Here is a 25,273-nt window from a genome sequence, read left to right as displayed (position 1 = left end):
CAACAGTGACCTTCTTAACACTTTTTTTTTTGTCTTCAGACACCCACCCCTTCCTCACAGGGGCTGAACATGCATCAAATCCAGGTTTCTTTTCAGATTAAATTTCTGCCATCCCTGGAAGTGCCCAAAGCCAGGCTGGATGGGGCTTGGAGCAACCTGGGAAGGTGTCCCTGCCCATGGCAGGGGATTGGAAGGAGATGATCCATGTAAATCTATTCCCTTTTAGGAGAATGATTCATTATTTGTGGATTTACCCATATTTTAGGAAGTTTGACGGTTGGACTTGGTAATTTTAAAGGTCTCTTCCAACCCTGATGATTCTGTGGTTCTACAGCCCAGTGCTCACTAAATATTGCCTCACTCTGATGAGGAGAAGTTTATTTAATTTGTTTTCTCTCAGGATCTTTCTCTGCTCAGAGTGACCCCAAGATGTGTTAGAAAGTCTCTTTTCCCAGCCTGGTGGTCGAAGATGGAGTCAGAGCTCTTCATTTCTCGGTCTCAAGGTTGTTTATTGTTCCTTATCTATAAAATTTTTTCTCCTGTCCATCTGAGGTCTGTTCAGCAGGACAGTTCCAGGCATTCTGCCTGCCCGCGGGGCAGTGTTATCTTTTTATACTAAAAACTACATGTACAATATTTACAATAACTTTCCAATACCTATCACCTGTGTCAGACAGTGAGCTTCTACTCTAAACCAATCCAAAAGTGCCAACATCACAGCAGAAGATGGAAGCCAAGAAGAAGAAGAAGGAGAAAGGCTGGACACGTCCAGATCCCTCCATCTTGCCCCCTGAACCCCCATTCTAAAAACCCCAAAAATCTATTTTTTCACCCTGTGATAAATTCACTGTCATTCTGCTTAAACTTTTGTGGCTTGTAATTCTTCATATAAAGTTGGTAATTGTTTTTTCCAAGGGCTCAATCAAAGGCACAAAGGGGTCTTGGGCTCTGTGCCAAGGTCTCTGAGCCCCCTGACAGGGTCTCAAGTCCTCCAGGGCAGCCAGAGGAGTATCCTGGGTTCCCACAGTTTTCCAGCACAGGAAAGGCTGCAGAGGATGCAGCGAGGGGGAAATCCAGAGGGAAAAGCAGTTGGAGCTGGCAGTGTGTACAGAGGAGAACCAAACAGCACCAAGATCAAAGTCTGGGCATTTAAGGAAGTTTGTTACCATCAGAGGACACCCAGCAGCCTTTCTGCAGGTGTGCAGGAAGGAGAGTTTTATGGACTTGGTGGCAGAGCTTGCCCAGTTTCTGGAAGGGGGTTGTGGGGTGCAGTTCTGTTGTAGCCCAGGGCTGGATTTGGTGAGCTGGACTGGCCTTGCACTGCTCTGCCCTGGTGTTCTTTCCATGCTGAAATACCTGGCAAAGACATCAAATGTGTGAGAAATTGCCACTGACTTTTCATAGTTCAGGAAGGTTTATTAAACCTTAGCAAAAATACAACAGAAGGCTGAATAAAGAAAAAAGGTTACAGTGCTGGGAGCAAAAGACTTTCCCCGCCATGTGCTCAGCCCCCTCACAATGGAGGTGTTCCCTTTTTAACCCTTTAACCCCTCCCAAAGGTCTGTCCATCAACCCCTTCTTCTCTGTCCAGTGGTGGAGATCTCTTCCTCAAATCCTGGTTGGAGCTCAGGTGTTCCATAATGACAAGCCAGCCCTCCCAGATGTCCCAGCCCCAGCTGTCCCTTGATAACCACGTGAGGGGTACAACATAACTATAAATCTATGAAAATTTTCTTAAACTATATACAGGATATTTGTCTATTAATTGTGAGAGTCGGTCATTGTATTCCTCATCTGGCACAAATGCAATAGTACGACATAACTATAAATCTATAAACTTTTCTTAAACTATATCCATGATATTTGTCCACTAATTGTGAGAGTCAGTCATGGCATTACTCATCTATCACAAATACAATATGTGATTCAACACAGGAGTGGGTTCTTTGCCACTAAAATCAGGAATAGGTAGACAGAGACCAGATTCACATGGCCACACACAGCCATGGCATGGGAATGACTTTTGGCAAGGGATTTTCACGTGATTTTGGGTATCCCTGGTGTGTTCTGGCCAGGTGTAGGCAGCTCTTTCAGGATGTGATGAATCCTGTTCAGATTGTCTTGCCTGTTGTCAAAATATTTAAAATGAAGGGATATTTAAATATTTAAAATCTTAGTGAGCAGCTCAAGTGTGTAGGAAAAAAACCCAGATTTCACAGAATATCTCTGTGCTGGTGTTCAGTGGCTTGGAGGGGATTTGGCCAGCTGAGGTGAAATCATGGCAAGGGAGTGGAACAAGATGACCTTTAAAGTTCCCTTTCAACCCAAACTATTCCACAATTCTGTATTTCAGAAGGGAGGAATGCAATCCCAGCCTCACTGAAAATTGGGATTCAGCTCCAGGTGCTTTTTGCAGGATATATGTGTGCAGCACAGTGGCTGCTCAGCTGACAATGCACTGAGCAGCAGGATGGAAGCTCTCCCAAGGGCTGGGATAAGGGGATTTCCTTCCCAGAATCACAGACAGAGGCAAATCCCTCTCTCTGTTGAGCTCCTGATGCCTGCAAGGCAGGAATCACCACTTTCACTTGCCTCTTTTACGTCATGCACAAAGGAGTATTTCTGCTTTGTTTTTGGTTTGTTGTTTTATTTTTTTGGAGAAAGCTTCGCTTCTCCATGGTTTTAATTTACAAACAGTTCAGGTTAAACCGAAGCACACAAATTAAATGATAATAAATTTTAAAGAGTAGCCCTCTCTTTTTTTTAAAAAAAGGCAGGAAAATCAATCAGGTCTAGGTCGGCTGGCTCAGCTCATTATCTGTTTATTCCATTATTGCTAATTAATTTGCTCTGCAATCAGATACTCTTGCAGAAGCAGGAGTTATTTAGGGATAGCAGCTGAATAAGGAACCATGACTCGTGTCTGGGTGGGATGAGCAGCTCTGGAGACCAAGAGGTGCAGGGAGCATGGCCTTTGTGGAATCACAGAGTCATGGAGTGGTTTGGGTTGGAAGGGACCTTAAAGATCATCTCCTTCCAACCTCCTTAAAGATCATCTCCTTCCAACCCCTTTCCATGGCAGGGACACCTTCCACTATCCCAGGTTGCTCCAAGCCCCATCCAACCTGGCCTGATACCCCTAGTCCTTCAACACTGCAATTTTTGGTTGCTCTCTAATCCTGTCTGTCTTGTAAACAGAATAAAACCCAATTAAAAAGTCTGAAAAATGGAAAATGGGGGAAAAAATAGTGGCATTCTCCCTCTCAATGCCTGTTCATACCTGCTTAACTTGCACATGCCTCACACTTGCTGTGAGATAGAGATGAGTTCTGCAAGTTCATCATCACCATTGTGACATGGAAAAAAATCCAGGTGGGAAATGGCCCATGCTGGTTAAACTCTGAATATTGCTTTTGCTGTTCCACAGTGAAGGCTGGCTAAAAAAAGGCAAATTTGGAGCCTGGGGGGGGTCTCTGTCAGTCCCCCCCTAAAGAAGTCAAATCAAGTTTGATGGGAGGAGAAGCAGTGAACATATGGAAATTAAAAATCAAGCTGGAAAAAAACATTGATGAAGTTTAAATTAGGAGCCTGTTTATTCATCACCATCTGTTTATAGTGCAGCAAGATAAGAAATAATTAATAGTTCCTTGCTTGGAAAAGTTCAAGTGAATTCTCACCTCCCTGGGGCAGATGAGGTGTCAGTGGGATTTGTGGGACAATCCTGTTATCAGCAGCTCTCCAGGTGCTGGAGAAGGCTGATCCAGCTCAAAAATTCCAGAAAATGCCCAAAGCAGGGTGGGAAAATCTCTGGATGTGTCACTTGAGGACGTGGATCAGTGGTGAGCATGGTGGTGCTGAGCTGGTGGTTGGATTTGGTGACCTTAGGGATCTTGCCCAACCTCAAAGATTCTGTGATTCTGTCATTTCAGAGCTGTGTAGAGCTCTCATAAGCCTTGTACCACATCTATCAGCCTCTTAAAAAATCCTGGGACAACAGGAATGGCATTACATGGCAGCTGCTGGTCTGCTAAATCAAACCTCTATCAACATACTCAAAAAACCCCAATTTAGCTCAGTCTAAAATATGTTTGAACTTGGTGGTCTCTCTAAAGGAAGAAGGACCTGCTGGGCTTTTTGCCACATTCTCTTCTATTAATTTTTAATTTACTTTTTTCCTATTATTCCAGCCTAGGTGATACAAAGGGCCTCTTAGTTTCATTCTTGCTCTGACCAGCAGCACTGGACAATTCCCACATGTGGCCTCAGTCCCCTCCATTCCTTCACAGGGTGGCCTCTCCTACAACATTAGAAAATTCAGCCATGGGACTTGAAAACCTTAAACCCCAGACTCTCATGCGGGATCAGTACCAAAGTCAAGCTCCCTTTTATTTAACAGGAAATTTTCTCCCAATTCTTTGGCAATGATCAAGATACACAATAGGACAGGTCCTTCCAAATGGTCTTCCTTCACCATTCCCTCATCTCCCTGGGACTCTTCCCAAACACCTTCATGCTGCAGCTCTTACAGAGGTGGAGCCTACTCCCTGAAAACTCAAAATAGAAATCTGCCATGGGTTTTTCAGAGGAGAACTTTTGCAGATTCTGTGTGAAATCTGGCCCCTGAAACAGGAAGGAGCAGCATTGTCACAGTGGTAAAACAAGCCTCAGAATTTGGTGTTGGCTGATCCAGCCTGAAGTTGATGCTGTTCTTCCAGACCAGGAGTTTCTTTCTGAGGAAACAATAATCAGCAAAATTTTCCCTAAAAATGGTTCTTTTTCTGTCTGTCCTTGCTCTATGGGCACACAGCCACGGCATGGGAATGACTTTTGGTGAGGGATTTTCACTTGGTTTGGGTATCTCTGGTGTGTTCTGGCCAGGTGTAGGCAGCTCTTTCAGGATGTAATGAATCCTGTTCAGATTACCTTGTCTGTGGTCAAAATATTTTAAATGAGGGAATATTTAAATATTTAAAAATTTTAATGATCACTTCAGGTGGGTGGGAAAAAAACCCCACATTTCACAGAAAATCTCTGTGCTGGTGTTCAGTGGCTTGGAGAGGATTTATCCAGCTGAGATGAAATCATGGCAAGGAGGTAGAACAAGATGACCTTTAAAGGTCCCTTTCAACCAAAACTATTCCACCATTCTGTATTTCAGAAGGGAGGAATGCAATCCCAGCCTCACTGAAAATTGGGATTTATCACCAGTTGCTTGGGATTGGGATTTAGCTCAGCCTCTCCAGTGAGCACAGCTAATTCCCAGTTGAATTTTAGTGATTTCGTGATGAACATGGTGATGCTTGGTTAACTCTTGGCCTCAATGACTTTTAAATGTTTTTCCAACCTCAACAATTCCATGTTTCCAACAGTGGTCCCTCAGTTGCTTGTGTGAGCCCACCCACCCACCAAAACCAGGATGAAATTCCAGCATAGACCCACACAGCACCTCATCACCTCCCTGCTTTTCACCCTGACCTCACCTTTCCACAGATATTAACATGTTCACACATCTGTTTTCTGCCTTAAAACACAGCAGGGGTGGAGGCTTTGCTTTGGTTTTGCTGTTGCTGACTCGTGGCTGCAATCTCTCTTACAAGCAGCAGGGTTTGTTTGATTTGGGAACAGCTGTCCCAGGGTTTGTCAGGATTAGCAGCCACTTAGTGGACATAAATTTATGTTGGAAAAGGCATTTTAGTTTGGAGAGTGTGCCACACAAATGCCAGCAGAAGTTTTGGTTCTTTTTTTTGTTTTTTAACATGGGATAATAGATAAATGCACACAGCCATGCAAAGGTTTTAGAAATAAAGAGGAAGTGGCATTGGTGCAATGGAAAATAAATTCCAAGTGTTTTCAAAGCTCTGGATAGTTAAATTAATAATTTTATCTGGAGCTCAGATTAAATCCATCTATGCAGAAGTTTTGTTTCTGACAGCAGCCTGTGTTTGTCCCTCTCAAATCCCATGAGATTTCTCGTTAAAAATATTCTCCTTCCTCATCTTTTCTTTTAGTTTTTCTGTTAATATTGACTTTATCAGAGCATTTTCATGATGGTCTCCACCCTTTCTACCTGGGGAATATTGTGAAGTTGGGAAAAGCATTCCTAGAGGTTGACCCACTCATCTTCACGATGAATTTCTCTCTGGAGATGCCAATATGGGAAAAACCATCTAGGAAGGTCCCTAAATTCAAAGTCTGATTCTCTATATATCCAGTTGTGTACAACTCCTGGCAGAGCAGAGGGATTTGAGTGAGGAAACCCTGGAACAATCCTTGAATCATGCTCTGTCTCAGAGCACTGCAGATTTTGTTTAGAGGCTGCTGAGGAGATAAGTCATGGTTTTGGCAACACCCTGTGTAAACCTCCTTAAATCTTGGATCTTTCCTTTCAGTTTACATGTTCTGGAGTTAGGCAGAAGGGCTCAGCTCACAAATTTGATTTATGAAAAGGAGGGATTAAAAAAGCTGAGTGTTTACTTAGTTTGTTGGTTAAAAAAGGCTGAAAGATTACAAACTTTTTTTTTTTTTAATGAAATTATTTCCCAATAGATGTTGTTGATGGAAAATCTCAGGATTTTCATGCTTAAAAATCACCCTCCAGCAACAGTCACTGGTGATTTCTTTCATGTTGATTAGACTGACTCAGTCTGGGGGCTTTAAGGTGAGGTTTCCTTCTTATGTCTTTGGGTCAAATTTCTGCAAACATTTAGGAAGAAATTTATTTTTTAATATATTCCTGTTGAGTGCTTAGACAGCTTCTACTTGCAGAAATACAAACCAGGTTTTATAGTAAATAATGGATTTCTTGTTATAGAACCATGGAGTTGTTAAGGTGGAAAAGACCTTTAAGATCATCAAGTCCAGCTTGAGATGAAATGAAATCACAGACTTGCCACAGATATTGAGGCAAAGTCCAAAGCAAACTCTTTTCACTTATTCTGAATTTTGGGATCATTTTTGCTTTGTGGGATTGCTTTTCTGCTGAACTGGGGCAGCAGAAAAGCACCCACCCTCAGTGGGTGATGAGCAAAGGAGCACCAGAGAGAAGCAGAGATGATGGAAGGAGATGCCACCATGCCAGGGGTCACAGCCTGGCAGGATTGTGATTTTCCCCCAGCTACTGGGATTCTGTCACATCCTGCCTGCAGAGCAGGCAGCACCACAGGCAAAAAAAAAAAATCACCCAAATTAAACACAAAGCTGTGGGAAGCTGGAAGGGGGGCTCTGATGGGGTTGCTGCAGAGCACTCTGTCCGTGGTGATACAAAAAAAAAATTAAAAATGTGATGAGCTGGAGCTGGGGTTAGGAGAGATGCCCAAAGGATGCAAAGCCCAAAGCAAACTCTTTTCACTTCTCCTGAATTTTGGGGTCCTTTTTGCTTTCTGGGATTGATTTTCTGCTGAACTGGGGCAGCAAATCCCTCAGTGGGTGATGAACAAAGGAGCACCAGCAGAGCTGATGGGTGTGGGAAGGAGATGCCACCATGCCAGGGGTTACAGCCTGGCAGGATTGTGGCTTTCCCCCAGCTGCTGGGATTCTCTGTCACATCCTGCCTGCAGGGCTGGAGGCAGAGTGGGCAGCACAACAGGAAAAAAAAATCACCCAAATTAAAGACAAAGCTGTGGGAAGCTGGAAGGGGAGCTCTGATGGGGTTGCTGCAGAGCACTCTGTCCGTGGTGATACAAATAAAAAATTAAAAATGTGATGAGCTGGAGTTGGGGAAGGAGAGATGCCCAAAGGATGCTGGAATTTGAGTGGGATTGGGGACAGGAGGGCACAGCAGTGACTTTTTCAGGGAAAGAAGGGAGGATGCATTTAGTGACACCTCAGTCAAACCCAATCTGTCACAGAAAAATCGGGTAAAACCCTACTCTGCAAGGCCAGGAAAGGATGGGGTAGAGTTAAACCCACCAAAGATACAGGGGAGAAATGACAGGAAGTTGTTTCCATGCTGGAAGCTGCTGAATAGGCTGGGACACTTCAGCTTGAAAATGAGATGCCCAAGGAGGGATTTTAAAGGGGATTTTATGGGTTTTCTCCCCAGGGAAAGGGATGTTGTGGTTAGGCTGTGAATATTTCTGTCTTTGTAAAAGAACTGAGCAGTTCCTAGTGAAAGCAGCAATGAGCAGGTTCAAAGTGAATTCAGAAAAGGATAGAATTCTTCTGCCAGTGGACACTTAAATCATGCAACACCTTGGCACAGGAGGTTGTGAATTCTAAAGATTTTCCTGCGTTCAGAATCAAAATTCAACTGCATTTAATTTACAAAATTTATGGCAAAAAAAATCTATCCATGGTATTTTTTATTATTTCATACAACATTTAAATAGAAAATCATCCCTCAGTTGAGAGGTCTCTGCTCTCTGGAGTCTGTGGTAGTGGTGGTGACCCAGGGGTTTTCCTGGGTGGTGAGCACGGGAGGTTGTGAATTCTAAAACTTTTCCTAAATTCAGAATCAAAATTCCATTGCATTTAATTTACATTGCTTATGGCAGAAAAAGAATCTATCTGTGGTATTTTTTATTATTACATACAATTTTTAAACAGAAAATCATCCCTCATTTGAGTGGTCTCTGGAGTCTGTGGTGGCTGTGGTGACCCAGGGCTCATGGTGGCTTTTCCTCCCCTGAGATTAAATTCAAACTCATGAGTTATGGACTGGTGGAGGCACCATCTTTTGGGGGCTGTTCCCTTCAGTGAGGGAGAGATCAGAGCTCAGCTGGGACAGGGAGATGGATGCTGTGATAATTGGCTGTAATGAGATGCTTTTAACGAGGCAAGCCACAAGGCTGGGTCTGTCAGGGGGACAATAAATGTCACCCCGTGGCTGTTTACAGTGCTGAGAGCTTGGAAGCTGCCTGCTGGTATGAAATTGGAGTGAAAATGAGATTTTATTGCAGCACAGCAGGCTGTGATGGTGCCCTGGGATGGCTTAGCCTGGCTTTGCTGAGCTGTGCCTTTGCCCTGCTGTTACCCCTGAGGGTGCTGAGAGCTCCTGAGGTACCCCAGGGGTCAGATGGGCATCCCTGCATCTGAACAGGGATTCCAAGAGCAAAATGTGGGGGAATGTCTTCCACAAGAGACCTGGAGTGACCCCAGGCATTAGGGAGAATTTGGTGGGAGGGTTTCGGGGTTTGGTTGGGCTTGATGCCTTTGGAAGTCTTTTCCAGCCTGAATAATTCCATGATTCAGTGAAAGACTGATGTGCTCAAAGGGTTTTTCCCTGAGCTGGGAGTTCTCCTGGCTTCAGAGCGCTACCAGCCTGCTGCCATTCATCTCTTTGCTCAGCCAGACCAAGTCCCACCTCAGGGCTGTGCCAAAGCTCTGGAATTCATCTTTATTCATGAGGGAAAGTCATTCTCTGCTGCTTCCTAGATAAGCTTCGACCACAATTTGCTGTGAGTGTAGATATGAATCCAATAAATGGCTTTTTAATGCTCCAGTCTGCCAGTTCTGCAAAGCAGTGTGAGAATTGACCTGTTTTCTGTTTATTAGCCTTTCAAAGGGAGAGGAAATGAGAGCTCTTGTGTCACTGTTTTTCTTGCAGCTACTTCTGAGCCAGGATCTCCTAGAGGAGAGCTCTGAGTGAGGCTGGGGCAGCCCTTGGCTTGCTGGTGGGGTATTTGGCTTGCAGAGAGGAAGGCTGAGCTGCTGGATATGGGGATCTGAGCTTCAGCTTCCTTAGAGGAGTGAAGGATTTCTCCCTGCAGCCCTTCAGGAGATATTCAGCTCCAGAGAGCACTTCAGGGTCTGGCAAGGAAGGCCAGGGCAAAGCTGAGGGTGTGGGAGTCACAGTTAAAATAGTTAAAATGGGGAAAGACTGTCTTATTTTTAAAAATACTTATTTAATTTTTTTAAGTTTATTTTTATAATGACAAACCGTTATAAAAAATAAACTATCCTTAATTGGATAAACTGTCCAATTAAGAAATGACACCTCAGTTATTTTTACTTTTAACCCAATAACCAACCACCCATGGCTGCAATGGGGACTTTTTTATCCAGTTACACAAAACCACCCAAACCCATGGAGAAGAAGGAGGAGAATGTGAAGGACCAGGCTCCGCCCCAAAACCTCCATCTTGCTTTATATCCATTACTGTATTCTAAACCCTCAAACTCCGAGTTTCCCACCCTGTGATATCACACACTTCTATCCAAACTCCACACCCACAATCCCAGTTCTATCATTCCATTTTGGAAGCTTCTCCAGGGCCTCAGGTCAATGCAGTGTTCTCTTGGGGGTCAGTGCCTGGCAGCACAGAAATCTGAAATTCTCAGCAGCCAATTCCAACAATATCCTAACCATGACTTTAAAAACTGCACCTGTGACACCCAGAGAGGTGGTAAATGCTGCTGGCTTGGAAAAGCCACACATTTATTTTTATACAGCTCCTCCAGGTTCACCTGGAATCCTTCCTAAAGCAAAGCACAGCCTCTAGCAGTGTGCATCCCCTGGTTTTTGGGACAGGCAGGTGAGCAGAGCAGTTGTTTTGATAGAAATGGAGAGTAGGTGTGTTTATAACTCATTGGCGCTTGCTGCGCTGGGTGAGGATTGATAAATACTTTTGTATCCTCCCTGCAGACACTGAGTGGAAGGTAGAACACAACAATATATTATATTATATTATATTATATTATATTATATTATATTATATTATATTAATAATTTAATTAATTGGGAAGCATTTATTAATCCCCAAACACAATCTGATCAGGTCAAACTTGTCCTCTTTGCTGCATCCAAGTGATGCCACAGGGAAGAGAGGGATTCCCTTCCATCAAGGCAAACTGCAGCTCTTTCTGTCCTCAGATGGATTTTTGCCTGCCAAGCCCCCAGTCCCAGCAGTTTTCCAAGATAAAATCTGTCGCCATGATATTTTCTGAAAAATCCCTTTGCCAGGATTTTTCTCCTGAGAAGCTGAGAAGCCTCAGAGGGAAAGGAAAACATTGATTATCTGCTGCTGTGGAATGCAACAGGTGCATCTGTGATTGGTCCATGTTGGTTGTTTCTAATTAATGGCCAATCACAGTCAGCTGGCTCAGACTCTCTGGTCAGTCACAAGATTTTATTATCATTCCTTTCTGTTCCTTTCAAGCCTTCTGATGAAACCCTTTCTTCTATTTCTTTGGTATAGTTTTAATATAGCATTTTCTTTTACTATAATATATACCATAAAATAATAAATCATCCTTCTGAAACATGGAGTCAAGATTCTCATCTCTTCCCTCATCCTGGGACCCCTGTGAACACCACCACAAAACTCTATCAGTTTGGGAGGAAGAAAAGCATTTTCTGGAAGGCTATTTAGTAAATGTTGTCTGTGTGCAGGGTCAGATGAAAGGGCACGAAGCTTTACCTGAACTTGTGATGGGATTATTACAGCACTGGACTGTGCATGCAAAGCATTTGGCAGGTGTCAATCTTTCATTGTGCCTATTCTTTAAACTCCAGTTATTCTCTTCTGCTCACTAAAAATTACTGATTTTCATGAACTGCAGATAGTTAGCACAAGAAAGATCCAGAACAGGGTGCCCAGAGAAGCTGTGGCTGCCCCTGGATCCTTGAAAGTGTCCAAGGCCAGGCTGGATGGAGCTTGGAGCAACCTGGGACAGTGGCAGGGATTTGGAATGATCCCAAATCATTCCAATGATGAATGGAATGATCATTTGGAATGATCATTTAGGGTCCATTCTAACTCAAACCATTACAATATTTACTGATTCTCACAGGCACTTCCAGCCAGAGTTCTGCTTTCCATTCCCTTCTTTATTTATTGCAGAAATATTTTCAGCATGTCTGGGACAGCAATGAGGAAGATTGGTGTGGTAAGAGCTATCAGGCAGGTGCAGGGTGTGTTTACAGAAGCAATAATTTGTAAAAATACACTTTATGTGTCTTGCAAGGCCAGTTTAACTTTCCTTTTATCAGGAAAAGAAAAAAGCTTTTTATACAAAAGTGAGCACCTAAAAGCTTTCTTCACACATCACAGGTGGTGCTGAAAAATGTCAACAGAAAAAAAGATACAGATCACCAAAACTCTCAGAGTGCATAATTCAGGGCATTTAAAAAGCCATCTGATGCTATCAGATAGCTTTTATTTTGTATTATAACCTATCATGAGGTAATGGCTGCACTCCAATTTATTGCACTTGGTGGAGGGAAAGATTGCAGAACGTGAAATATTCCACCATGGAATCATTTTCCATGGAATATTTAATATCCTGCCCCTGTTGGAGCTGCTGGCTGTTTGGTGGGAGATAAGTGTGAGCTGTGAGAGCTGAGCTGGGCACCTGATACCAGGACCTGAAACCTGACTTTGATGAGCTCTGCACGGTGGAGATACCATCAGTTATTCCCTTTTTCAGGCTCTGATAAACTCAGCTCAGGACTTCATTATTTAAAAAGTTCAGTTTGTTCAGGGAAGAAGAGGGGAGGAAAAACCTGTAAAATCACTTTGAAAGCCAGCTCAGCTAAGGGTTCTTTCTCAGCTTCAAAGCATTTCTGTGTGCTCTCTATTGATCCGAGACAGATCTGCCTGCTGATGACACCAGCCCTTTCCTTAGCTCAGGGAGTACAAGATGATTTAAAGGAGGAATTTGGGTGTAATTACCAACAAGTGCAGCCTGACAGGGGTTCTCATAGGCACTTGAGGAGTATTTCCTCAACATTTTGTCACCACTTTGTTCCTCAGACCCCAGACTCCCCTGTGGGGTTGGTGACCTCAACAGCTCATGAGTCACATTTGGGGGAGTGTTTCCATCTGATGTGCTGTTAAATGTTAAATAACATTTATTATGGGACAAACAACTGAGAGCAGAGGTGCTGGAAGCAGGGAGCTCTGCTGACAGCCCATCCATCTCACCCAGGCAGCAACTGAAGTGCCTGGCTCTTGGAAATATAAAGCAGGGGGGAAAATGTCAAAATTCTGCTAAGAACTCTAAAATGGTGACATATCAATGTAAAAATGTGTTTGAGTCCTTTTTTGTTTTTTAATTCAAACCTGCCAACTCCTTTTGGCTTCAGCATTAACATTACATGATCCAGCAGTGCAGCATGCATGGGGTGTTATTAATGCCTTTTGAGAAATAAAAGGACAAAATTAAAACATTAGAAATCTGTGGAAAGGACATGGTATTTTTTCTTTTGATTCTACCCAGAAAATCTTCAGGAATGCCTCATTTTGACAAACCCCTGTGTTTTCTCCCTGTGTTGGTTATTTCATCACTCCCAGATTGAATGTGCCACCTTTCCTCACTCCTCTCCTGGCCACAGCACTGTCCCTGCTCAGCCTCTGTCACGGACAGATTTTATGAAAAATCCTTTCCTTAGGATTTTTTCTCCTGAGAAGCTGAGAGGCCTCAGGAACAAAATGTAAACATTGATTATCTGCTGCTGTGGAATGCAACAGGTGCATCTGTGATGGGTCTCATGTGGTTGTTTCTAATTAATGGCCAATCACAGCCCAGCTGTCCAGACTGTCTCAGTCAGTGACAAGCCTTTGTTATCATTCCTTTTCTATTCTTAGCTAGCCTTCTGATGAAACCCTTTCTTCTATTCTTTTAGTATAGTTTGAATGTAATATATATCATAAAATAATAAATCAAGCCTTCTGAAACATGGAGTCAGATCCTCGTCTCTTCCCTCATCCAAAGACCCCTGTGAACACTACCACAAGCCTCCAGAAGTGTTCTGTGTTTCCCTTTTTAAGAAGAAAACTGCTTCTGGTGAAGGCATTTTGGTCCTTGACCCCTTGATTGTCACCTGTGTCCCCTTCCTGCTGTGAGAGCTGCACAATCACTGCAATGGGGCGGAAAAGATGATGGCATTTGGGGGAAACACAGAAGGAAAGGGACGATGTCTCACAGGTTCAGATCAGGTGTTTTACTGCATCAAGGGCAAGGAAGAGAGATATTTAATTAGGGATTTCTGCCTTTTTAAACTAGGGGAAGACACTGTTCTTGTATCAAGCCTGATTTGCCTTTTTTTTTTTTTTTTTTTTTTTCCCCTTATCTCCTGTTTTATCCATACTGATTTCTGGAAAATTACAATGCTGAATTTTAGGGATTGGGGGGAGCTAAAAGCTGAGTGTTTAAAGGAAATATTTAGGGGTGTTTCATTCTCAAAGCTGCCTGTGCTGGGGTGAGGGGCTCTACACACCTTTGCAGAGCTGCTCTGCTGCATCCGGCACTCCTGAGTGCTCCAGCATCTGCTTTTGTCTCTTCCCCAGGCTGCAGGAGGCAGTGGGACAACATCACATGCTGGCCTGAAGCAGAGGTGGGAGAAGTCGTGGTACGGCCGTGCCCCAAGTACTTCAGGTTCCTGACCTCCTACCTGGGTAAGCAAATCCCAAATCTGCTCCACAGCTTCACTCCCAGGGGGGTTTCTCATCATTCCACGGGGGGAACATCTCAATAATGAGGGAGAAACCAGCTCTGAGCACGAGGTTGTCGCCACATTTCTCTTCACAGAGAAAAGCAAGGCTCAATTCTCCCCAAGAATATTTCTGAGTTTCACATTCTCTGAACCTCAGAGAAAGGAAAAACAATTCTTATAATTTGCTGTGCCTGTGTTTGTGCAAAAGTAGAATGCAATATGGAGATTGTTTACCCAAAGTGATGTGTTTTGGTTCCTTGGCCTGTTAGGGTCAGGTGTGTGACCCCACATTTCTCTTCCCAGAGAAAAGCAAGGCACAATTCTCCCCAAGAATATTCTTATCTTATTTTCTGTGCCTGTTGTGCAAAAGCAGAATGCAATATGGAGATTGTTTACCCACAGCGATGATGTTTTGTTTCTTGGCCTATCAGGGCCAAATGTGTGTGTGAGTTGGAACTGTTGGGTGACAGTCACGAGATTCTGTGCAGTTGTTTGCAGAGCGGAGTGCTTGGTAGATTCAGTTTAGATGTAATGCAACATAATATAGAATAATATAGTATAATAAAATAATTAATTAGCCTTCTGATATCAATGGAGTCCTCCTCATCATTCCTCCCTGCCATGGGGGTTGTCCTGTTTGGATATGAGGTGAAGGAGGTTTGGATATGAGGTGAAGGAGGTTTCCAAGTCATTCATGAATTCCCAAACATCAAAACATCCTCCCTGCACTTGCAGCAGCACTGCTGTGCACCGCAGGGATGCAAAAATGGCTCCTGGTGAAATCCAATAATATGGATGTTGTGCAGTGAAAATTGAATCAACCTGTGGGACAGTTGTGTTTGTTGTGCAAAATGAGCAGTTTAGCACAATCATTAATTAAGTCTCTGACAGAAAATGAACAAGCTGGAACTGGATGTAATAAAGTTGGGGGTTTTTTTCTGCTGGAATGACAAATCTGACCACAGGCCAAGGAAATAACCTGACAAATAATGAGCAGGGGAGGTTAATGGAGGAGGTAGGTTAACTCACTGCTCAGGGTGTTCTCAGAAGCTTTAGTTTAAAACTCAGGTTTCAAGGGGCCATGCAGCAACAGCGCTGATTGTGCCTCCTGGTAGTGCACAGTTATTTTTCACTATTTTTATTGTAGAAGCCCTGAAGGCCTTAACAGAGAATTAAGTTCTTTTGCACTGGAGATCCTGTATTGAGCTGACCCTCCATTTCTAAAGCCTGTAGTGCAAACACACAGGATAAATTAGGAATGGGGGTAGGGGCACAATATCACCCCTGTTCTACTGGCCTGGACACGGCACGCATTAACCAGCACGTGCTGATTACATGACCTGCCCAAGGCCACACCAAAATTCTTTGCAGGCACAAAAGGGAAATTCAAAATCCTTTGAATCCTATCCTGCATATTCTTTTCTTTTTTTTTTTTTTTTTTTTCTCTGTCAGGGTCAGGATTAAATGTGTGAGATGGGATTTCTTGTTGGGACTCAGATGTTTATCAGTTTTTATCTCTGTCACACTCTCACAAACCCTGAGTTCTGCAGCACTTCACTCTAACAAACTAAAAATGGAGCCCCATCTCTCTCTGCAAGGCCTTTGAAGCATCAACTGTCCAATTAAGAAATGACACCTAAATTGTTTTTACTTTTAACCCAATAACCAACCACCCATGTCTGCAATGGGGATTTTTTTTTGTTCAGTTACACAAAACCACCAAAAGCCATGGAGAAGGACAAGAAGAAGAAGAAGAAAAAGAAGAAGAAAAGAAGAAGAAGAAGAAGAAGGTGAAGGTGAAGGTGAAGGTGAAGGTGAAGGTGAAGGTGAAGAAGAAGAAGAAGAAGAAGAAGAAGAAGAAGAAGAAGAAGAAGAAGAAGAAGAAGAAGAAGAAGGAGCAGCCTCCACCCCAAAACCTCCATCTTGCTTTATATCCATTACTCTATTCTAAACCCTTAAACTCTGAGTTTCCCACCCTGTGATATCACACACTTCTATCCAAACTCCACACCCACAGTCCCAGTTCTGTCATTCCATTTTGGAAGCTTCTTCACGGCCTCAGGTCAGTGCAGTGTTCTCTTGGGGGTCAGTGCCTGGCAGCACAGAAATCTGAGATTCTCAGCAGCCAATTCCAACAGTATTCTAGCACTGACTTTCTCATTTCCAAAATTCCCTGTTAGCTCATTATTCCTGTCTCAACACCCAGGGAGAAGAGGCAGAAGCTGCTGTTATATCACATCTTGCAGGACAAGACTCCTGTGCATGGGATCAGTTGTGTGAAATAATTTCCTGCTCTTCCTGCTCTCTGCCCTCTCCTGAGCACAGCATTCACTCACTGGGTTTTATATAGCAGCAGAGTTAGTAAAACACCAAGAAAAATCTCTTTAAAATGTCTTTTAGTACATTATCTCACCAGAGCTGAGTGCTGAGGAGAATATAGTGTATATTTGATTTTATATAGAGGTCAAGCAGTGGAACAGACTGCCCATGGAAGTGCTGGATTCATTGTCCAGGGAAGTGTTCAAAAATAGGAATGTGGTTTAAATGTGCACCTGGCAGGGCTGGGTTAATGGTTGGACTTGATGTTCTTAGAGGCCTTTTTAAATCTCAGTGACTGTCTCTGAGCTGGTTTTATGGTCAGAGATGAAGATCAGGTTTTTAGATCTGGTTTTTAGATTCCCACTCCAGGATGAGTTTAATACCATCCATAAACCACATATTTCTCTCCATTTGCAATCAAAATATTGTAGAGTGGCTCTGCCAGATGGGAATGTCATCCAACAGGATTGAATTCCACCTCAGCAGAGCACCAACACAACAACTGATGCCATTCCCAAAGCAGAAGCAGCTTTGATTCTCTCTTGATTCTCTCTGAGTCACTTTGTACACAACCATCAACAAACAGGGAAAGCAGTGATGGTCTTAAATAGAGGGAGGGGAAGATTGCCTCCTGTTTTATAGGATTTGCTGCAAAATTAATGCCATTAAATGTTGTGAAGCAGCTCTTCCTTTGTAGCAGTGAGTGTCATTGAGCAGCTTTCAAGGAACTCAATCATCTGGGTAATGTTTGTGTTGTACTCTTTGATCCCTTTGCAGGAACAGGGAAGCTTTTATCAAGTTGTGAGCCAGAGAAAATCTTTTTAATGTGTTTATAGGAGGAAAAGAGTGAAATACCGGGGAACAAAGAGTTAATGTGATTTTCCTGCCTCATGGAGAATAAGCTGTTCAAATGACTAATATCCCATCTCATGGTTAATAAAGGATAAAATGTCTTGTGGCATTTTAAAACCTTAAACTGTCCTGATGTCATTTGACATTAATTTTTTATGGCATTCACAGATCCAGAAAATTTTCATTATTTCATGACGTTCATCGGTGCCATGTGAGGGAGATGGATGAAAATATTTTTGGCACCTTTCATTATTAAAGTGCATTGCTTTCCACCCCTTGACCAGTGTGTTCCAGCTCTCTTTCCACACGTGGAAGATGACATTTGTAATAGGGATTTATGTCCCACAGTTTCTCCAAAAGCAAATTGTCCACCATGCACAAATTAAATTAGCACTGACAGGTTTTAAGCTTCAGCTCTGGGATTAATTGGCCTAAGGGGGTGGGGATGGGCCCAACTAAGCTCTGGAATCCCACTCATAGAGGTGAGATCCATCTAAGTTTTGGGCTTGCCAAACTCCTTTTTCCCTTGGGTGTTCTAAATTTATTTCCCCTTTGCTTTCCCCTCCTTCGTGAACACTTTTTATTCTGCATTGCTTCTGAAAGTGGAGCAAAAATTGAATAAAATGAGGATACGGATGAGCAGAGAGCAGCAGATGAGCAGAAGACAACACCATCTCTCTAAAGAACCCCAAAATGAACCATACCCATTATTTATTTGCTACAAATGGTCATTAAAATACCCAAGAAGTTGAGTGTGGTTTTTTTGGAGTTCTCTTCACTGAGAACCCTTGACCTGCTCAGGTTCTCTGCTGTCCACATGTGCCTTCATGTCAGAAAGGTAAAATTACCAGAAAGGAGAAAAGGAGGCTCAGAGCAGGCATCACCATCCCTGGAAATGTTCAAAAATGTGTGGATGTGGCACCTGGGGACATGGTTTGATGGATGTGTAGGGTTAATGATTGGACTTGATCTTTTAGAGAGCTTTTCCAACCTAAACCATTCTATGATTCCATGATTTATTTTGCACCTGAGGTGTCACAATACTTGTCCACACTCCTCTGAAGGATTGGGGCTACACCTCCACCTCTACCCAAAAATGTGCATCTTTTTTATCCTGAATGTTTCCTGGAATTCTGTAATTGCAGGATCAAAAGATCTAATGAGAATTTTGTCCTGAAATTTGACAGCTCTGTTTTTAGGATGAAAAAACAGTTTACAAAAGGTGCCTAATCACCTAATCAAGGGGAACATTGTTATTGTTAAGAAAGGGGGAATTATCTGTAATAAGGATCAGGATCTTCACTCTTAGAAGTGAAATATGCAGGAAGGGGAAAGTAAAATAAGGCAAAATTGAGTTTTGCCACAAAAACAGGGTGCAGGAACTTTCAGGGCACTGGACATGTGGCAGCAATATCTGCAGGCCAAGTGATGTGAAAAACAAGAAAGGGAGAAAAAGCTAAAAAATTAAGGCTCTACTATGACACGAAGCTATTAAATACAAAAATATAAAATAACAATAAACAGTGGGCAGAAATTGTACTGAAGGAATGACATTGTGAGACCACAGCTGAGGCAGAGGAAGCAAATTGGGAAATTATCCTGTCATGACTTTCCCCACAAGTTTTTCCCAGGCGCAAGCACTTCAGCATCCAGCTAAGTGAAAGCTGTCTGCAAGTTTCAAGTGTTTCCCAGATCAATAATGAAAATGAAAGCAGAGATGTGCCAGTGGGCTCAGCAGTGTCTCAGGAATGGTAAATAATAAAAATGTTACTGCTTTAATAGTTTCTGCTTGAAAAAATCGATTTATGTCCGTGGAATATGGTGCTAGAGAAGCAGGAGTGATTGCTGGGCAATCAGTCACCACCTTCCCCTCTGTTTTAGAAGTGGTTACAGAAAAGGGCAAGAAAGCAAGAGGGGGGCAAAACCCAACACCCCTGAGCCATGATTGACCTCAGATCTCTTTGTCTGAATTCAAACTCCCATTAAAAGCCAATAAGAGGGTTTTTTTCCAAGAAGATCAAAGAGGTAAAACTTCACCCGTAACATGAACTTTCAGACGTGTCTCAGAGTTTGAAGGGTGTGTTTGAAACAGATGAGAGGCAGAAAGAAATTAAGTAGGAGAAAAAAAATTGAGAGCAAGACAACAGCTCAGTGCATTTATTCAGTTCATCTATTCAGTGTTTAACTCCCACCCAGATCAAACACTTCTGATAAAGAAAATGTTCTGGTTTTATCTCTGCTCCACAAACCCCTCCCTTTTCTTCTGCTGTGTCATGAATAAATCGTGGCAGGAAATTCCTCTCAGTGACAGCAAGGAGGTCTCGTGGGAGGTTGGAGCTGGGTTTTAGGGTCCCTTCCAACCCAAATCATTCCTTGATGGTTTCATGATTCTGAATTCTGGGACAAGATTTGCTTGTGCAGCTTCCATCCTTGAAGAATTCCAAGAATATCCAAAAGGCATCTGGCCATGCTTCCATTTTAGGTGACCACACCTGAGCAGGGGTTTGGGGCCATATGATCTCTAGAGGTCCCTTCCAACCTCAGCCATTCTGGGATGCCATGAAAGCAGGAACTGAGCTCTTGCAAGGCATTATGAGGTTATTATTAAAACAAATGAGAGTTAGTCGTGGCTTTTTCAATTTTTTTTCAATAGAAAACATCACCTCATTTTTTTTAGGAACAGTCATGCCACTTTGACAGTGGTAACATTGATCAAAATAAATACAAACCCCACAAAAAAACCCAGATTAATTCATGGCCTTAACTAATACCATGAGAATGAGGGGACTCTGCTCTCACCAGGGACTTTCCTCTTCTTTTTCCAAAGCACAGAGGAGAGCCTGGAGCACAAACTTCAGGCACTGGGATGCTTCCCATCTCTCAGTGTATCTCCTCAACTCTGCAGTGCTAAATACATGTAATTATAAACCCCTGGTCTCCTTTCTCATTAAATATCCAGGAGTACAGTTTGAAAATTTTAACTCCAGTCTGATCGGAAATGGGAAAATTTGGGAAATCTAGTGGGCTTTGAAAGGCTGGAGATAAATTCCAAGTACAGAAAGTTTGTGTTTTCTGCTTCTGTCATTTTCAATGTACTCCATTGGTGCTTATTTTAGGGAGAACTTGTGTTACAGAAATTGCTGAGAAACAGCTCTGGAAAAAGGCAAATACAACTTCTGGTGCTTTGAAAATTTTGCTTTTCCATTGACAAATAATTAGACTTTATGACCAAAGTCTGGAAAAAACAAGAGCCAGTGAGACCACAAAAAATGTCTAATTTTTATCAGGGATCTGCAGCAGAGCTGGGATTTGACATTGGAACATAAAAATCTGTGTGATACTTCAGTCTAACCTGAGCCTGTGAACCTCAGAGGAAAGCTAAGCTTGTGGGGCACTTTCCCAAATTTTATGCTCATTTTCAATATAGAAAGTGATATTTTAAGTAGAAGTAAGTAGAAATGTTATTTGGTCTGAGGACAGACATCATCCATTACTTGAGGCAAATTGTGTTGTGATCAAATCTTTATTTTCTAATCTTTTACTTTTTGTACCTCTCAGACGTCAGGTGAACATGAGAGGTTTTAGAAAGTTCTTTTGTATCACACCATGTGTGTGAATTTCACATCTAAAAGTGACATGAGCAGCAAAGGGTGGCAGAAAATCCTCTCTGGGAAGTGAGTTTCCCTAAAATCACAGTAATTTTTATTATTATTTTTTTAATCCCATTGATGCTTTGTCATTGATTTTCCTTCTACCTTGGTTTCCACATCTGCTAAAGCATTGGGACAATTTTTGTAGGTATTGAGAGAAGTGAGGGTTTTTAAATAATCATAAAATTGTGAGGAAGTGCAATTGAAAAGAAACAGGAGAAAAATAAGCTGAAAGAAGCACACCTTACCTCACTGAGAATAAGAAACAAAGATTGAAAACCACCGTGAAATCTTAAGCCATCCCCAAACAGAGTTTTGAGCAGGAAATGGGAAGCAGGGAAGTTCAGATAATGGGATCCATTGTAACAAAGAAGAAATAACTGAAATTGCATAACTCAGAAAAGCTGAAAGCACCCAACAGTCGTGTCCTTGATTTGTTTGCACAAGATCCTTTATGATCCTGATATGAACCCTGGTGGAAGGAACTGCAAACAGTGGCCATGCAGGGAAAGCCTGGGCCAGCAGCCCATGGAAAATGAAGAAAGGCACCTTTGAGAGCCCTCCCTGTGAGATTCACAGACTCTGAACCTGAGAGAAGCAGAGAAAGGAATGATTTTCCAAAAAAACCAAATCTTATCTCATTTACTGCTTCTGTGTTTTGGAACATGTCGGATGTGCTGGAAGATTGTTTACCTGAAGGAATTTGCTTGATCGGATTCTGGTGTGAGTGTTTTGTTTTCTTGACCAGTCTCTGCAAACTGTGTTCTGATGGTTGGTCAGGAGATTTGGTTGAGTTGGGTGCTTGTGCAGTTTCAGTTTAGATGTAGTGTAATATAGTATAGAATAATAATATAATGAAGTAATTAATTATCCTTCTGATATCATTGGAGTTCTCCTCATCATTCTTCCCTGCATTGGAGGCCCTGCTTTTACAATACCTCCCAGATTCAGATCTGCTGCAAAGACAGATTAGAGGGGCAAGTTTAATGTCAAAATCCATCTGTGACAGGGATTGGAGAAGTGACTTCAGGCAGGGGACTGTTCTCAGTGCAGAACAGGCCCGTGGTTGGGAAGATGCTCAGATGACTCAAGTGTCAGAAATTGCTGGAGGTGATACTCAAATATTTTTGTGACTCACAGCTGCGTAATTGATTTGGTCGCATTTGCAGGAGTTTTCTTACTCTTGTGTGCAAAGAGCTCAATTGTTGGAAATGTTTGCAAAGCTCTTTCAGCTTCACTGGTGTCATTTTTCACCAAGGTTTGACTTCTGTTTGTTCATTCTGGTGTATTGACCAGTTTTCCAGTTTTGTGAGGTGAATGGCACCAGAGGAATGCCCAGTAATGGGATTTTAGTGAGGTGGGCAGGGTGGGCACTGGTGGTCGGGGAAGGTGCTGGGGGAATTTACAATGTGCTGATGGGTGCATTTCTGTTTTATTATTTTTTGACAAACCCATATCTTGGCCTTTTAGCCCACAAACCTCTTGGGATAAGGCTTGTCCTGTGTGCTCTCTCCTCCTTTGGCTGGATTAAGCTGCTGTGGGTTTGAGGTCCAGCTGGGACAGGGAGCAGGGATGTTTTACAAAGTGAGAAGTGCTTTGCTCTTACAATCCTGGATGGATCAGGCAGCTCTGAGTACCAAAGAGCCATGTTAACTTCAGTTTTGACAGTTTGGCTGAGGGAGTGAGATGTTCTTGTGTTAATTAAAGCTCTTTTGAGCTGATCAGAGGCCCCAGGCACTCAGCGAGCTTGACAGTCCAGGAAATCTTCCTGCCCTGGAGTGTGCAAGTTGAAACAGGCAATACAGGTTGTCAGTGTGTGGATTTTCTCCCTTCACAGCCAAATTTTGAAGTGTTTTGCTCACAAACCAGAGTGCAGTACGTTGCAGGAATCAAATTTGCTCAGGGCTCAGTTGTAGGCAAGGTCTGGGTGTGGAGGACTGGATTTGGTTCCCAGACCCCCAGCCTTATCTGCATGGTGCGAAACGAGCCCTTTATCTATCCCTGTCCTGGCTTCTCACAGGCACAGTGAAAGGCATAAATACTTCACTGCTCTGTTTAGATAAAAAATTTTCCAGGAACAAAGTCAATGTGACAATAAAACATTCAAACAATACTGGTGCAGTGCCAGGAACCAAAGGTCTGGGTACAACTGGCAGCATGGTACCACTTGAAGGGATGTTTTGTGTGCACCTCTGTATTAAAATGTACTTTTCTACTGAGGTCTGGACTTTAAACAGAATAGATGCCTCCTATTTATGAGCTCTGTGTAATATGAAAAATTAATAACAGGGGAAAAGCATGAGAGTTTTTCTCTAAGTGTTACAAGAATTGTGTTTTGGCATTTATACCTCAAGAGGCAGGAGTTGTTTTAACAGTGAGCTGAAGGTTTCTTTTTAAATAATGTGGTTTTTTTTCTTTCCTTCCAGGGAATGTGACCAGGAATTGTACAAGCCAGGGCTGGTCAGATGTGTACCCTGCACCCTACGCTGTAGCTTGTGGATATGATTCCAACAGCACTCCAGGGGAAGAGGTTTGTAAACCTGGGTGGGTGGACATCAAGATTTAACAGGGATCAATATCAGAATTGTACGGTCCTCCCATGCCTTTCTTTTCCCATTCCCCCTCTGATTCCTCAAGAGGGAAGGATCCTCTTGAAGATCCTTGAAAGCAGAGTTCAAATGTTTGGCCAAGGAAATTATCTTCCCTTTAATGTCATAAACTTGTGGAATTATGGAGTGGTTGCGTGGTTCCAGTTGTGGGTTTCTCTGGGTCTGGATTGAAGGCACTTGAGATGTTATTCCATGTTCACACTCAGGTGTTTATTATTTCTTATCAGTAAAACAGTCTCACTGCTGGGAGTTCAGCAGCTTTTCATCAGAAGGCACAAAATGGCCAACAATCTCTTGTTCCAAGGCCTTTTCAGACTAAACTATCCAATTGAGAACTGACACCTGGATTATTTTCCCTTTTAACCCAATAACTGATCCCACAGAGCTGCAATGGGGACTTTTCTGCCCAATTACAAAATGCCACCCAAACCCATGGAGAAGGAGGAAGAAGCAGCATGAAGAAGAAACCCAGGATGACACCCTGTGCCCTCCATCTTGCTGCCATCCACAACACACTAAAAACCCCAAACCCTCAATTTCTCACCAAGTGACACACCCACACAGCTCTCTATCATCTATTGCACACTTTTGTGGGTTCCAGTCCATCTGGAAGTCTGGGAAACTTTCTCCATGAGTGAGGGTCAGAGTCAGTGCTGCCCTGGGGGTCAGGGCACCCCAGAGCAGACAGAGAAATATTCCCAGTGCCCTGGGTTTCTACAGCTTGGGATGGAGGGGAACTTCAGGATCATCCCATCCACCCACTGCCATGGGCAGGGACACCTTCCACTAGACCAGGCTGTTCCAAACATGGCCTTGAACACTTCCAGGGATGGAGCATCCAAAATTTCCAGGATGTCAGGACCTGAGAAGATCAGATCATTGTCTATATGATGCCCACACATAACTTTAGGTGTTTATTTTCCACAGTGTACTTTGAAACAAGCCCTCCACATTTATATTTATGCTTAAGTAGATATGGTGGTTCCAGTCTTTCTATGGCAGAAGAAGCATCAAAACTCTAAAGGGATAAAAATTATGTTTTGCTGTTCTGCAGATCTCAACCATCTAAAAATCCACATCACTGTAGGAAACACATATTTTCAAAATTTTACTGAAATTTGATAGAAAATCCAAAAATTCTCTGGGATATTTTTTGTGTATAAATTAGCAATCACTGACCTGGGTATAATTAGCTTTGCAGAGCATTGTCATTCCACAGGAAGGAGTTTGTTACTGGTTTGCTGCATGCTGAGACATGAAGGGTAAAGTCTAAAGAGGATAACAAATGTTGGAAGCAAGATTCACCTCACCTAACTCAAAGTTCAGCATCTAATCTAAACTAATCACCTGAAGCAGTCCCACAGTCAACAAGAAAAAGCTTATGCATGGAAAGTTATACTTCACTGCAATCACATGTTGCATTATTTATGTTTTTATATAATAGCTTAATGTGTTTATATTAAACCTCT

The 25,273-nt window shown here is 42.7% G+C and overlaps 1 protein-coding gene across 1 annotated transcript in view; it reads left to right on the top strand.

Moving 5' to 3' along the window:
• The window catches only part of VIPR1 (vasoactive intestinal peptide receptor 1), a 115,237-nt gene that overhangs the window by 49,887 nt on the left and 40,077 nt on the right, over positions 1-25,273 (top strand). The window contains exons 3-4 of the mRNA XM_054273560.1: positions 14,229-14,336; positions 23,622-23,725. Of these exons, the coding sequence (XP_054129535.1) occupies positions 14,229-14,336; positions 23,622-23,725 (212 nt within the window). The remainder of the gene's footprint in view (positions 1-14,228; positions 14,337-23,621; positions 23,726-25,273) is intronic.

This window comes from Melozone crissalis, unplaced genomic scaffold, assembly GCF_028551555.1.
Source record: "Melozone crissalis strain CALT ecotype California unplaced genomic scaffold, PUWL_Pcris_2 ptg000016l_1, whole genome shotgun sequence".
NCBI classification, from domain to species: Eukaryota; Metazoa; Chordata; class Aves; order Passeriformes; family Passerellidae; genus Melozone; species Melozone crissalis.
This window is presented reverse-complemented; position numbering and strand designations above follow the sequence as displayed.